This window comes from Taudactylus pleione, unplaced genomic scaffold (genome assembly GCF_031769625.1).
Source record: "Taudactylus pleione unplaced genomic scaffold, aTauple2 ptg000395l, whole genome shotgun sequence".
In the NCBI taxonomy this organism is placed as follows: domain Eukaryota; kingdom Metazoa; phylum Chordata; class Amphibia; order Anura; family Myobatrachidae; genus Taudactylus; species Taudactylus pleione.
In genome coordinates this window covers 1,242,613-1,258,932 of record NW_028284796.1, presented here as the reverse complement: position 1 = coordinate 1,258,932, position 16,320 = coordinate 1,242,613, and the positions used below count along the sequence as shown (strand labels likewise).

Here is a 16,320-nt window from a genome sequence, read left to right as displayed (position 1 = left end):
CGTCACGGCCGCCCAATACATGGCACCTCTTCCCAGCACCTGAGAGGGCCACCATACACGAGCTCCATGTCAGACCATCAGCTGCTGCCTTCGTCTATCTATAGCCTGTCTGTATGTGAATTGTTACATTACAGTGTCAGCAGCTGTGAAGGGGGGCAACAAATTATAACTTGTCTCCGGGCGTCTGGGATGAACTTACACCACTGCAGCCTGGTAATGGATGACTTCATTGTTACTGTCTAACTTGAAATGTGTAGTGGTTAGCATGACTGCCTCAAATCCCCGAGGTCATGAGTTCAATTCCTGATCAAAACTGTAATTTGCATGTTCTCCCCGTGTTTTGTGTGAGTTTTTGGGGGGCTCGGGTCACCACCCACATTTCAAAAAACATACTGGTAGGTAAACTGCTTCTGAAAAAAAATAATACGTATGTGTGTCAATTTGAACAGGAGTATACTGTAAAGGGGTAAGGGGTACTGCACACCCTAATTTTAAACATAATCAGAGGTGCTACCATACTGAGAATTGTAGTACAATTCAGGATGTTAGGGACCCATCTGATGGGGACAACCTTGACAAGGTACAGTAGATGGGCATGTATTTTTGGCCAAACATTCTAAGATTCTCATTTGTACTCCATTTTAATTGTAGACTTTATCATATTTGTTTTGACTATCATTGTTCTTAGGACCTAATTAAGAGCCGCTCGCTGCTGGCGAGCGCTCGCTCTGAATCAGGGCGTGTGGTTTTTTCTTCTCCAGTCTGCTCGCAAAGCTGTGGGTGGAGTCTGTCGTGATTATTGCAACCATCGGTCTTGCAACGAGACCCTGTGGTAGGGTCTCGGCTCCCGCAAGCCCGAGTGGACTTCCTACTCTAATAGAGCAGGAAGTCCACTACTGACCTCAATAGTGATGTCAGTAGGGACGCCCACAAACGCCTAAGGGAATGCCTGCATTTGTGCAGCCACCCCCCCCTCCCCACCTACAAAACGGGGGCGAGCTATCACTCACCATCTACAGCCGCCCCGTCTTGTAGCGAGACCCTTAGCGATGGAGCTGCCTTCGCTGGACGGGTCTTGCGCACGCTGGAGGCGGCGCATGCGCAGTGGGGGACCATCGACTCGCTTGCAAGCGGGTCTCAATCAGGCCCTTAGTACTTACAGTGCACACTTGCATTTTCTTTTTCCTGTGATATACATTGTAAGCCCCTGGAGCAGGGACTGATATGAATGACTAAATATATAAAGTTATGTGTTATATGTGCGCCAGGGATGTATTAAGAGAGGAGGAGGTCCGTGTGCAGTCTCCATTTGGGCCCCCTCCTCCCTATCAGTGGACTGAGCGCAGTAGATTCCTTCCAGAATCTACTGCACATGTGCAGGACTCCGGGAAAATAGCGCACACTCTTTATTCCCAGGGACATCTTTTCTGCTCATTTGCGAGTCATTGGGAAAATGGCCGCTGCCAAGTTCACTGTGATTATTGCTGCTCTGCACTCCGAAGGCTACAGGAAAGATAAGTATAAACTAAAGATGGGTGCAGGGTATGCGGCCCCCTGGACTCAGGGGCCCATGTGCACCGCATACCCTGCACCCATTATAAATACGCCCCTGACATGCACGCTACATAAATAACTGCTGGTTATAAGTAATAAATAAATGGTAGTCTGCAACATGGAAGGAGGCAGAGGAAGGCAACTATTATACTTGGATGCAAATCTCATCAGAGGTGGAAGTGGGGATAATAATGTTTTCTGCTTCATGGCCAGATTATTCAATGGTAATTTAGCAATCTGTTTATTGTTTCATCATGTATTCCATCATTATTTGAGTCCTTGCTAATCAGAGCTGGATCTGCTATGTATATAGATAGAAGAAAATAATACCAACATTTTATCAATGTAACTTTCATATAATATCAGTCTCACTGACACTGACCATTATAAGGGGTATATGCATGTACTTGTAAAGCACTTGAGTTAACACATTTTCTAAATTATGAAAATAGAAGAATAAAACTGAGATTTAGTTTTTCTCATCTGCAATGTACTTTAATTTACTATAAAAGAAAAATGTACTGTTTTCATGTTACATGTATAGCCTTGATTCTTATTAAAAAATTACTAAGCTGGGCATACATGGTCAGATAAAATGCCCATCAGACCGACAGACATTTTATCTGGCAGCCTGCCAGCCGCAGATATCCCCGGCATACACTGAGATATCTCACAGTATATTAGTCCAGACATCTGCGCTCCACCCCCGGGGGAGGAGACATTTCCCTGTTCCATGGGAAGGAACACAGGAAATGTCTGTATGTCGGCCATGGCTGGGTATACACTGCCCGATGTGGCCGACATTTTAACTCACAAATATCGCATCGAACGGTCATGCTAGTCGATCCGGTATGCCCGACCGAGCGATATTTAACACTCGGTTGCCTGCACACATGCTACAATTATCAGGGCGATCCGCGAATATTGGGCGGAACGCCCCGATAATTGTAGCGTGTATGCCCAGCTTAGCAGGTACATGTTGTTCTTTATTACTGACTATTGGGAAAATTTTTCTTATTTATAGAACCTATATATGTACAGCAATCGCTGCAGGCTAAAGGCTAAAAGAAACGTATTTCCAAATGCACAAAAAAGGAATTGCAATAAAATACTAATACAGTAAAAGATATGTTTAAAATGAAGTACATTGTAAAACGAAACTATGATTTTTCACAACATATTTTATTAAAGATTTATTGTAAAAACAAAACATCAAAATGAAATTGCATAAAGGCAGATTTGTAGCAAAACAATGACAGATACATAAAAGTTCACATTTAACACCGAATAAAAACAACTATTTGTACTCAATATCACTGCTGCCTTGCACTAAGCAACAACATGACAGAATGTTTTTTGAGATTCTAAATCAAATTTACTGTAACATCTAGCATATGGTGTTTTATATTATATAACAGCATTAAGATATAACAAGGGAAAAGTCAGTTTTTTAACTGGTTAGTAACATTAATAAGGTTTTGTTATAGATATGAAAAACAACTAAAAAGTGTGCCATTACTAAAAACAGGAGTTACCCCAAGGCTTATTATGTATATATGTATACTTATTTAAACTAATTCTCATTCAGATGTTATTATATAAGAGATTGCACCTCTGCGATTGCTAGTACTTCCTAGATATCTTGACAAAGTGAAAGGAAATGAATACTAGCGCTGAGGTATATTTCCAGAGAATAGATTTTGTAGATATGGGGGGGGATATTCAATTAGGCTGCGAAAAGTCATTTTTATCTATTTCAATTATCCCCGTGTTCAATTTCAAAGACTTTTCGCAGGTTCGAAAACTCTTTGAAAAAAAACGGGGATAACTTTTCACCATGTTTTACATGGCAAAAAAAAGTGTAGAATTGGGGTTTAGGGGTGCAGGCTTAAAAAAAAAAATAGCCTGCACCCCTGGGAATAGCCCATAAAACCGAACTGTGTCAAAAACAGTTTAAAAAAATAGGGACACCCCAAAAAAAATATTTTAATTTTGGGGTTAAAAAAAAAATGGGGAACAGTCTTTAAAAATAGCGTAATATGTTCAGGGGTGTTCTGCAAGTATGCGGCAGGTGTTTTCTAGAATAGGCTATTAGCGGCAGGTGCATTTTTGCAGAATTTTTTAAAAATTAGTTTAGGGACTTAAAAATATGCTAGTACCCATTTTCATGTACCCCAAATTTGATGTAAACCTAAGTGCTCTTCTGCATCGCTTGTTCTAATGTCGGGAAAAAACACCTGTCACAGCTATTTAAAAATGCAGAACACATTCTTCAGGGCTAAATGGGGGGTACCCAGAGTGTGTACCTCATTCAGTCGGTCGAAGCGGCCGCACGGTCGTATGCCACCGATGTTCGCTATACTGCGCATGCGTAAAGTTCGCAATGCGCGTGCGCAAACTAGCCGCTACGATCAGAAATTTCTCTCTCCTTGAACACAGCCAGGCCGGTAGTTTGAGTGACAGATTGAGGCATTTGTGGGTGGTAACAGGGGAAGGTGCTTGAAAACGGGGGAGTGGAAATCCGAACGCAGGCGTGCCTAATTATGCGAACAGCGTTTTATGGGAGTGCATACGGTTTATGGGAGTGCATAATTAACAAAGTAGCGTCATGGCACATGTGACATGGGAGGTTTTTACACTGACATGATCGTAGAGCTTAAGAGACGGTATGGTCAACCTTAAGCCATACTTACCTACTTTGCTGGGCAGCTTTCCGGGAGCAGCAGGAGGGGACCTGCTGCTCTCCTCTTCGGGGGGCGGAGCCAGACGATAGACGGCATTAGGCCCTGCCCCCTTTACAGAAACCCCCCGTGATTCGCGGGTCCGTGAGGAGGGGGCGGGGCTAAATGACGCGATTTGCCTAATTTAGCCCCGCCCCTTCCCGACGGACCCGATAATCTCAGGTAAAATCTCCCCATCCTGCCCACTTCACTAGGAAGTGGGCGGGATGTGGGAGATATGCCTACTCTTCCGGGATCGCGGGGGGTTACCCGAAAAATCGGGAGCCTCCCGCGATTCCCGGGAGAGTAGGCATGTATGCCTTAAGCTCTACGACCAGTGCTGATGGTTCCCGATGGTCTCGATTAATCCTTATATGCCTGGAGATGACGTGCAATGCGTACGAGAAGGAGGCATATTTTTTTGTCTTCCGACCGCTTCCTCCCCTTGGTCGGCCAACTACCGATCCGAACTTAGGGACGCAACTTGCGAGGGAATCATTTCACTATCGGGCACCTTTTTCTGTACGACCGTGCGGCCACTTCGACCGACTCTGAATGAGGTCCTGAACCCCCATGTCTGAACATCGTTAGGGGGGTCCTAGGAATAAAACCCGAAAATTCCCGAATTTTTAGTGATACTTACCTTTCCGCTGGCTCACGTTTTCGCTGCTTCCTAATTGAATATGGGGATAAAGCGGGCACGTGCCCAATACTTTATCCCAGAAAAAGCTGCGATGTGGAGTGAAAAGTCCAGCACGGACTTTTCGCTCCCAAAATTGAATAACCCCCATGGTGGTAAAACTGCAGCAATTGGATAATAAAAACAGTTTTTCATTTTCTTTAGCTTAGTTATAGATATGGCATACAATATATATACTGTATATATTTATTTGTACTTGCCTACTTTTGAAAATATTGTGAAAGCAACACCTATGAGCACGACATTACAGTGAATGTGTACTGATACAGTACATCTGAGGGGCGTGCCATAAAAGTGACTTACAGTACATCCAAATGTAAACGAGAACCAAAGCAGTTAGTAAGATCTACAGAATCGGTTGACTTACCGCCTGACATGGGTGAAAATCCCGATCGTCCTAAGGTAAGTATAGACTAACCCAATTCCCTCCCCTAACCCTAACACTCCCTTAGGGGTGCCTCAGTGCCTAACCCTCATCCCCCCTCTAAGTGCCTAAACCTAACCCCCCTTCCCCGCCGCCTATACCTAAGTCCCCCAGGGGGGACCTAACCCTAAGTCCCACCCAGGAGTGCCTAACCTCTCCCTAGCCTAACCCTAACCTCCCGGGGGGGGGGTGGCTAACCCTAAATCCGCCCCCGGGAGCCCTAAACCTAACCCTTTCCCCCCCCCACGCGGCTGTCCGCGCCCGGCGTCCTTTCGATCATGATGCCGGGCACCGGTGTCGGTAAAATGACAGGCGTCTAGATTTAGACGCCTATCATTTAACCCTTGCTGGGATACAGCAGTCGGGAAGCCGGCTGTCGGGATTAGGTCCGCCGGCTTCCCGACTGCATACCAGATCTACACGTTGATGAAAACACACTGATACTTTTCAGGGCATGCTTGTGTATTGTGTTTTACAAGGGGTTCCATATAAGTGGCCATGAGAAACCTTATAAGAAAATGCATGTAGCCATAGGGATTATTGTGCCTTATAACCAATGCAGAGAAAGGGCACTGGTTATACCATTTACAAGGATATACCTCTGTTTTTTGGGTTTTTTTAGTATATAACAGCTACATAATGAGGGTAAGGTGTGATCAGGGAGATTGCTAGACTGCAGGGAGTCAGGGAGATTGCTATTATTGTAAGGGTGAGTTGGCTAGTATGTACATATATATATAACACAACACAATGACGGCACTCGGAGTCTGCTTAGTGACATATAACCAGTGCGGTGGTTTATTATAAATACATAGTCATCGACGTGAAGGGGCCATGCACCCATTCTTCAGGATGTCAAATACAGATTGTGAAATGAAAAAACAGCATTAAATAACTCACCCCCCGGACATGCCAACCACCGCTCATCCCGAACACTGGAAGGCGTCCCGAGCTGCACACAAAGACACACGAGGCCTGGCACACGTGGGTCTGGCACGCTCGTGACCATTTCCGGTGCGTGGAAAGACGAGGTGACCCATAGTCCCCGCAAGGTGACCATGGCAACGTCAAACGCTGACATCACCTATGAAGCCTTAACAAAAACACAAGTGGAAAATGAAATACATATTCCATTAACTGACGTGGAAAGATAATAATTAGATATACTGGCTATACAGCCACCTACATACCACTGCAATGGAACTGTGATATGTGTGGTGATAAAAAAAGGCGAATATAATGTCAAGTGTGCAGCTCGGGACGCCTTCCAGTGTTCGGGTTGAGCAGTGATTGGTGAGTTATTTAATGCTGTTATTTCATTTCACATTCTGTATTCGACATCCTGAAGAAGGGGTGCATGGCCCCGAAACGTGATGATGATGTGTTTATATTAAACCACCGCACTGGTTATACGTTACTAAGCAGACTCCGAGTGCCGCCTTTGTGTTGTGATATATAGTAAAAACGCTGTTTCCTTGAAGGAGGGCACCGGAGCTGGCAAATTGTTGCTGTTCACGCTGTGAGTGCCGGATCCTGGTCAACATTGATATATATATATATATATATATATATACTGTATATATATGAGATGTAGTTATGAGACCAGCGGCCGCAATGCCGCCGGTCTCAATACCGACAAGGAAATCCCTAATCCAGCAGGGTTAGGTTTAAGGTGCGGTAAGGGGGGGTTAGAGTTAGGCAACCCCTGGGGGAGGTTAGGGTTAGGCACTAGGGGAGGGGAGGTTAGGGTTAGGCACCACTAAGGGAGGGTTAGGGTTAGCGGGGGGAGAGGGGTAGGGATAGGGTACTTACCTGCCCTGTTGGGATCTTCGCCATTTGGGTTGCCGACGTTGGGATATGAACCGGTGGCTGGGACTTCATACCCATTCCGTCTATATATGTATGTATGTATGTATATATATATATATATATATATATATAAATAATGAAATCCACAAAGATGGGCACTCACTGCAGATATTGTATTCAAAGCCAGCAAAGGTTTATTTACTCACAAACGTGTTAGTAGTTGACGTTTCGGTCTTCGGCCCTTTGGCAAGACAATATAAATTCCAGAAACATCACAGCAACCACGGAGAACCATAACCCCCACTTACTAAGAGCCAGTATATAAAGCAGGCAGTCAAAAACTGATTGTGACTGTTATTTACAACTAAAACTTACAAAGGTCTCTGACTAGTTAAAAACTATATATATATATATATTTCTCTCTGGTTAAATCTTAATGCTGTTATGTCAAAAAATCGTACTTGAAGCAATTCCCTAGAAGAAGAAGAGATGTGTCACTAGCATTGGGAACAGCCCTGAATAGCTCAGGAACATATTTCACAATAGTCTTTGATTACCAGGACAGAGACTGCTTTGGGCACCACACTAGGGAGACCACAAATTCTGCACCCAGGAAAATAGGCAACAGTGCAGAATAAGATTCACAAAGCACAAAAAACATAATCAAATGGGGAATATGTTTATTTGTGGTGTTTTACATTCATTTAGTGAATTTTACATTAATTGTGATTGATGTAATAATTAATATACATTAATTGTTGATTCTGAGGTTGGGGTCTTCACAGATATATTTTGGGGAGTCTTCACATTCATATATAATATTGCCTTGAGTTGAAGAGGTTACATTCAATAACATGCAGTATATACTGTATATATTTGAGGACTATTCATTTAAATAACATAACATTCATTCAGGCCTGCAATACTAACACTCATTGACATTTGTACGTATTTAGATAGCCATAAAATACTGGTCCGATCGAGTGTTCTGCAATAGCCAGGGTAATAACACTTAAGGGATGTTTGGAAGACAGCATAGGAAACAATGACCAGGAAAAACTATTTAAGCGACTATGTGGAGTTTATTGCAATTGTGCTCCCAAGACTAAAATGCATTCACTAAAAATGCTGCAATTGAGCGTATACGCAAAGCTGCAACTATCAGAAGATGGGTCTGCACCAGCAGCATACTATACATGCCAGGTTTATGCTAGCCATACATTACAACAGAGGCAGTGTAAGAGTAGGGGGCCATTGTGCAGCCTATGTGTTGGCCCCCACCTCTCCTGCAGCACTGAGCACAGTAGACTCTGGCTACTGCGCATGTGCTGGTCTCCGGGAATATGGCATCCGCGCTATGTTCCCAGAGACTTCTCTACTGCACAAATATCCGGGAAAATGGATGCTGCACCACTTTCCCTGTGATTTCTATCTGCAGCGCTGGCCCACGCGGGACACCAGAGAGGTAAGTATAATTATTATTATATAAGTGTTGTATTAGCCCCCTGGAACCCAGGGTCCGGTGTGCACTGTATATTCTGCACCAATTATTTTCCTTCACCTGTCCCAACTCTCCAACACTATCAGGCATAAATGGCAGAAACGTGCAAATCTACATAGGCGCATAAAGTATGTGTGCAACCACTTACTGGGCATACGCAGAGCGATTATACAAAATGTATGTAAACTGGGGTAAATCTCCCTGCACATTGGCCACAAAGTGCTGTAGAGCAAAATGTAGGCAGTTCCCTCCATTATTGTTATTATTACTATTATACGCATATATTTCTATGTGGCAGTGCTTCACAATATCTAACAAATAACAGCAATGACAACCAAGCCTGCCATCCTGATACTGTAGTTGTGCATATATTTTATATATATGTTATCCTGCTCCACTTTGCTTTAATATATTTTAGTAATTTTCCCATATGTGTAAATATAAATGGTTATTTTACCCAGAATGCATAAGGAGTTTTATGTTGGCATATCTAAAATACATGACCTGATTGAGTAGAAGTATAAATTACTGCCAACTGAAAAAAACACATTCTGCCAGCTATGTTCATAAAAAAAGTTTCTACAATCTGGTTGCCACGCAGCCCCTCCTACCTCGTTTCCCTTAGCGACACAGAAAATGAGGAAAAGTAAGTTGTCTGGCACACACTGAATATGAGATGTATAACAGCCCTTCCTGCCACCCTGGAAGAGGCTCCTGCCAAGGGAACGTAGTAAAGCTTGGACAAGTATACTTTACAGGATACAACAGAAGCGTATATAATTACGCAATTATCTTGTGTCTTAGGTCCTGTCTTTTTTCTTGTACATAAAACAATATAACGCAATATAATATATCCACCTCTTGCAATTAATGGGTTAGAATTTATATTAAGACAAAAACAGTCGACACCCCACCTGGGCGCTCCTAGAATGGCAGCAAGAAATTACCACAAAGCTAGTCATCCAAACTTGCTAAAACAATCTTATAAACCACTGAGGAATTATTGCGCTAATCTTGTCCCAACAGTTCACGCCGGAGTAAAATGTCCAAAATGACTTGCAATGAACAGATTCTTTCTCCCACAGTCGATAATCCTCAATGGGGAATGTATGCAATAGACAAAACACAAATCAATGTTTTAGAAAAAAATGTAAACAACTATGATATTAGAATACACCGTATCATGCAGATCACATGCAGCTGAGATACTTAAGGCTTCTATATGAGTTAGAAGATCGTTTTCCAGTCCAGACAACAACATAATAACCGCTTAGTGTGAAGAAATAACCAGATTGCTCACATTAGTGCTTACTTGAGTAAGGTGCGTGTAATTCACATCAAGGTTTCTATCACCCTAGAGTGCCCATACACCTATAATATGGAATAAAAGGCATTGCTCACACTGCAGCTTACATATGGAACGTTCATACAGGCATATAAAGGTTTCTTTAACATCCATCAGACTAAATGGCTTCTTCAGACACTCATATATAAAATCTGAAAAAACTTCTAGTTAAGGATATCCGATAAAAAATATTTTAATTTAACATACTTAAAATAATGGGGTATAGCTTCCGTACCAGAAATCAAACAGCAGAATCATATGGATACAGACCAGCCAAAAATGTATTCCTATTAAAATGATACCTCCATCTATAATTCCCTATATTAGGGGGATGGTGAACAAAATCCCTATTATCAAAACTCTTTATTATTTGTTCCATAAGAGCTATAATTTATCTCTTTCAAATCCTTTCTGGGATCATTGCATTGTATTGGTTTAGTATAGTTATTAAACCTATTTCTGTGGGGATTAGCGTTGTCAGACTGATTCATAAAAGATCTCTTTTGGTGTTTGAAATGTTGGTCCTTTTTCCATTGACTCCCTGTCCTGTTTTTAAACTGTGGGTGGTCTCTAGGTAAGGACACTGGGACCTCCCATGTAGCATTTTTATCCCTTTGAAATGTCTTTCTTTTTATGATAATGATCTCCTTCTCATTCTTATTGATTCTGTGGATGATGTTTTATAAGAATTTATATTATATTGTTCTTTCAGAAAAATAGGTTTTTATAAGCATTGATGCATTTCTGACAAAGGTTTTTATATTAATGGTTCACGAATATTTGTTGCTGCTTGCAAAGTGTACATTGACGCAGGGATCATGTAAAGCTATGTTTGCCATTCCTTCAACATTCACACTAAGGGACATATTTAAAAAATGCGGTTGTGGTATGAAACATTCAACCCAACTTGTCATGAAAATTTGGGGGCGATGGGATAGAAATTCCAAAAAAAGTTAATTCCCAGCGAATGTCTAGAGTACAAAATGATAGCTACTGCTACTACTTTGCTCCCAGGTTCGGCACGGGCACGCATGTGTCAGTGGGGCTAATGGAGAGGGATCTGAAGAATCCCTCTTCAATAAACTTTGAGAAAGTGTAGTCCATAGGCTACTATGGACTAATGCCAGCTTCAGATGGAATTAGCTGCCAGGGCGAAGCATTCGGGAGCTTAGTAAACCCCAATGGGGGCTGCTTTTGCGTTCGGAATTGTAGGGAACGCAGCAGATATCCTAGAGAGCACTAGAGATTAGATTGAAACACATGGACCAAACGAGGTTGGAGAGTTAGTTGAGAAACTAAGATTATTTTTTGCGGATATCTTCTGAAAGTATGGGATCCAGGAAGGAGGCCATGGGTATATAACGTGCTGGGTTTACTGGTCTGGACATTTACTTTAGACAAACATAGGGTTGCTTTATATTTTCTGTGCTTGAAGGAATGTTTATTATGGTAAGGCTTATTTAGGTTACATGTAAGTACTGCTGAGAAAATAGATCACAGTCTTAGGGTTTGATGGGAGGTTACAATGGAGAAGTGGCCTGTGCATATTTAAATAAAAAATTGCTGGTGATATAACAGTCGCCACCATCTTTCTTATACAACAAGCACAGCAGAGAATCTAATCAGTTCACATTCATTTTACATCATGGGGTTATTACTTGAAGCGTAGCTTGATAATATACAAGCAGGGTTATATGGCTTAAAGCTAAATGTAGCAGGTAAAATAATATATATATCCCTGATTTTGAGTTTACTGTGATGTAAACACAGTTGTTATTTTTAATTGGTCCTTTTACAGTGGAAAAGTGGAATGAGTGAGACGGATGTACAGTAGACCAAGTTTCTCCCTTACTGCTCCTTACACATGAATTACTCCAGGTTCACTTCTTCACTTGTCCACTTCTCCAAACTTTAAAAGGTTTGATACAATTATCCCTATGGGGTATATTCATAATTCCTTAATTTCTACAAATGTAGATGAAAATTAACATTTTCACAAACTTTTCTATAAATTAAGTGTCAGGGCCATTCATTATAAAGGTAACGCAGGAGATATCACTTACATCTCCTGCTTACCTTTCAGTCCCGATCTGGCCCGAACACTAGTATGGGGACCTAAATTCATCAAGCTCATAAATACAAAAGTTTTGGAGCTTGACAGCGGGGAACCTTCGTCATCTTCAGATGCCGCTGATTCCTGGACCTCATCCTTTCCTAGGGAAGGAGTCCCGGGTTGTGAAGAGGGATCCTTTCGGATCCTTCTGCCTTTGTTTTTCTTCGTCCAGCAGAAGTCTTACACTAGGTGCACATGCGTGAACCCAAGTTCACGCAAGCTCACTAAGTTTCACCACTACTAAAGCGTCAGTGATAGGGATCGCTGGTACTGCTGATATTGAATTGGTTATTTTGGATCTACCATTGATACTCGCAGCAAGTAGAATACTTAATTATGGGGAGGGGCACATAATCCCAATAATGAATAGGCCCCTAAGGCACTATACCAAGGCAACCATTTTGTGAGATGAACAAAGTCCCTGAGAATATGGTCTATCCAAACATTACTGAGGCTTTCGGCGAAGGCAGTGATTTTGTGAGGGGAACCAATGTTCATATGCATGCAGTCAATTCATTAACTGGGAGCCAGTGACATTACTGAGGCACCAATGGTTTTTACTAGTTAATAGAAAAATCTCATTCTCATGAATAACTTTTCAACCTTCCAATTGGCTGCTGCCTCTGTGTTTAGACATAAGGTGTACTTTAATACATTTTATCCTTTTATTCTGAAGGAAGTATTTCTGAACAGAAGAAAACAGCAGGTCTCAAAGAAAAGCAATTAAATCTGCACGTTCCCTCCTGGAGAATGAATCTGAGGCTGGTGTGATGGTCTGTCCGGTGAAAAATCATATCCCCCAAGTCCAAGATCACCATCCTGTACATTATCTCTGCCGTCTCTTCGCACAGGACCTCGGTCTTCTGTTCCCAGGTGTGGAGTGGGGGGCAGATTGGAAGCTGATATTATATCTTCAAAAGTTGTTGTCAATTCATCATGGTTCACAATACAGTCCATATCGTCATCTTTCAATCCTTCCTGCTTGAAAACAATTTCACACATGTTAGTAGAAGATTACATCCAGAGATGACAGAAAATGTACTGTACTTTCTCAAGCTCACAACAAATAATAAACGATTCAGCTTTAGTTCACACATGGAGCTAATAACAGAAACTTGTAATATATGCTTATCCTTAATCCATATTAATTGAAAACAGAATTGCAAAATGTAAATTAATTTGATGTGAGAGGCCCAATAACCAACCATAAGTCAATTAGCTCACAGGATTAGACCAACCAATTATTGATGAGATCAATACAATTTTTAAATGTACCATAGCCAGGAAGATCATTACTACTGTCATATAGCAAGGGCAACCTATAACCAGATCATTACTGTTCCCAACACAAAAATTATACAGATAATATAAATACTAGGGATGTGCAGGCTCGGTTCTACTCGGTTCCGTTCGGTTCTTTTTACCGAATCTTATTGGCTTCATTACTTTTCTTTAAAATTATTTTTTCTAAATTATATGTGAGCACAAACAGTTTCAGATCCTTAGTATTTTGATTTATTGCTAATCTAGTAGGTATTCCTATGTGTAACCAGAAATTTACAATTGCTGTATTATAGCTGAAGTGCTGTCAGCGCAGTGACTGAGTAATCCTGAATCAATGCTATGTGTTGCTGGAAGATTATGACAGAAATTTGATGCAATAGTTTTACATTCATTTTACAGAGGTCATGATCATAAGAGCGGATCCACTGTTCTAGATCGCCTAAGCTGTAGTACAGCTAATTACTATGGCGTAGCTTCTCTCTATTATAGAACTTCCAGTGCTACTGTATGCAGAATGAAAAACTAATGTGAAAAAACTATAAATTGACCTAAAGAGAAGAATCTATTTCCATGGTAGCATCTCTCTCCTCCGGCAAAGCACAGATGTGTAGGATTAGATATGAAAATATAGATAGAAGTTGTAACAAGTAGAAAACTAATGTTTTTTAATAAATTTGATTTGCTCTCTGCCCCCCTTAAAAGCTTAGAAATTATTAAAATAAAGTCCAAAAAACCCTCTAATAATAATGTATTATTGTTCTGACACATTGAAGCTGATGGGGAGATGAAGCCAGTCCATATACATAGACTATCTCGCATGTTGCTCCAGAAGCACAACCACAGATGATACAGAGTTATACGAATACCAGCCACATCTCTGCTTGCGATTGAGTAGGTGCGAATGGGCCATAATGGTGTGTTCTCATGCAGAGTGTGTCAGCGGGACAGCAGGCTATGCAGAGATGTGCATGTAAGTATATCTGTCCGTTTCCAGACAGATCCTTTGCACCAACAATAAGGCTGGGCAAGTGTGCACTAATAATGATGGCGGCTATCAAACCAAGGGGGGAACTTAACTAGCCGCAGGTTTTGCTACCCAACTTCGGCTTCCAGGTACAGGAGCTGTTCAATTAGCAGCCTGTGGTAAGCCCCAAATCACCACATACTGTAAGGCAGATTTCTAGAGGTAATGCCTGCGGCTAATTGAATACCCCTTAGCACACGGATAGGAGTGGACCTCCTTTAGAGATGTACAGTATACAACTCTTCATACAGGTGAATATACACATTGTGTACCATGTACACAATGTGGGAGGAATTATGCATGGCCGAATTACGTTCAACTCTGCTGTAATCCCATTGACTGGAAGAGAAATAATAGAAAGCTGAGTAGCACTAAAATAACCGATTTAAAGGATTTCTAGTACTCTTCTACTTGCAACTATTAGCTATCACCAAACAGTTTATACATATCCCACATTTTATTGTCACAACCAGATTTACAGATACAAAAATAGAATGGAATATATTGTTTAGCCTCATGTATGGCCCAACAGCTTACAAACTATTCTGCATATATTGCACAAGTGGTATGAGTAATTGTATAAATAGTAGTGAAACATACAGTAGCCTTTTCTGTCCACCACTTTTTTCAATAACTAAAGATGATAATATCTGTGGCGGCCATGTAAGGTCTTACACTATCCATGCCAGTGACAAAAATAATAGACATTCCTTATAGTTTCTCTACTTGATTCCTCTCTTCCTCCATCAACTTTACCTCAGAGTGAGGTCATTACTCTAAGGCTCCTTTCCAGATGCAAAAGGACAAAATCACTGTGCCACTGCTGTTGCTTTGGGATGCCATGCTCAGTTTGCAAAGATACATGGATTTATGGGCTTAGATGGTGCAACAATTTGTTTCTGATATCAGTAGTTGGTCAAATCAGGGGTGTTCATTGCTGAGTCTGATTAAGCACATAAGTGCAAAAAACAGATTTTGTGTCATGGGACATAATTCTAACATAATGGAGTGAAGAGTGAGAATGTATAGTGGTGTTCCTTTCTTTCAGGGGATACTCAACTACCCAAAAAGGGATAAGATTTTTTCAACCTTTTCTCAGATGTTTAAGATTGGGGGGTCTATTCATCATCGCAGGCCGTATGGCCCCCAATGATTAAGGAATGATCTCGCTGCGAAGGGATGCTGAGTATCCAACTCACAGCAGGGAAACTTGACACCGGAGCAATTCATCATTGCTCCGGTGCGGGGACAGCTGCTCCAAAAAGCAACTGTCCCCTCGGTTAGTATCGCAGCTACAGATGTAGCTCCATTACTTACCTCCTCCCCATCATCCCGGCTACGCATGCGTGACCTCGGGTCACGCATGCGCAAAGCCACCAGGGAGGTAGTGAGGACATGGTAGAGGGATCCACTCGGATCCCTCTTCGCATCGCCAGAACTCCTTCTCATAGGAAGGAGCAGGGGCTACGAGAGCAAGCGCTTGTTCTCGAAAGCAAACTCCGAAAGCATAAAGTTTTTGGAATTTGCTGAATATCAAGCGTTCCATTTGGGACCCCTGATAAATAGCCCGATAACCTAAATATGCGGAAACTCGCGTTTCTGCATGGGTATTCGGGCCATTTATCGGTTGATAAATATGTCCCTCAGTCTTCTTCTACGCTTTCAATAGTAAAATGTGTGTGCCTTCCTAATAAATTAAATAATGAAATCTAATAAATCTAATACATTGTTGAAACACACGAGAGTTACACAGAGTTATGTCCCCTCACTACAATTAATTATTTCAGCTAAAGTATAACTGAAGCTAATCCAAACAGTGTAGTAGGCGACACATTTACAAATTTGC

At 41.6% G+C, this 16,320-nt stretch overlaps 1 protein-coding gene across 1 annotated transcript in view; it reads right to left on the bottom strand.

Moving 5' to 3' along the window:
• Positions 1-12,717: 12,717 nt before the first annotated feature.
• The window catches only part of SLC9A9 (solute carrier family 9 member A9), a 1,019,060-nt gene continuing 1,015,457 nt past the window's right edge, over positions 12,718-16,320 (bottom strand). Inside the window, exon 16 of the mRNA XM_088446257.1 lies at positions 12,718-13,147. Within this exon, the coding sequence (XP_088302383.1) occupies positions 12,890-13,147 (258 nt within the window). The 3' untranslated portion in view covers positions 12,718-12,889. The remainder of the gene's footprint in view (positions 13,148-16,320) is intronic.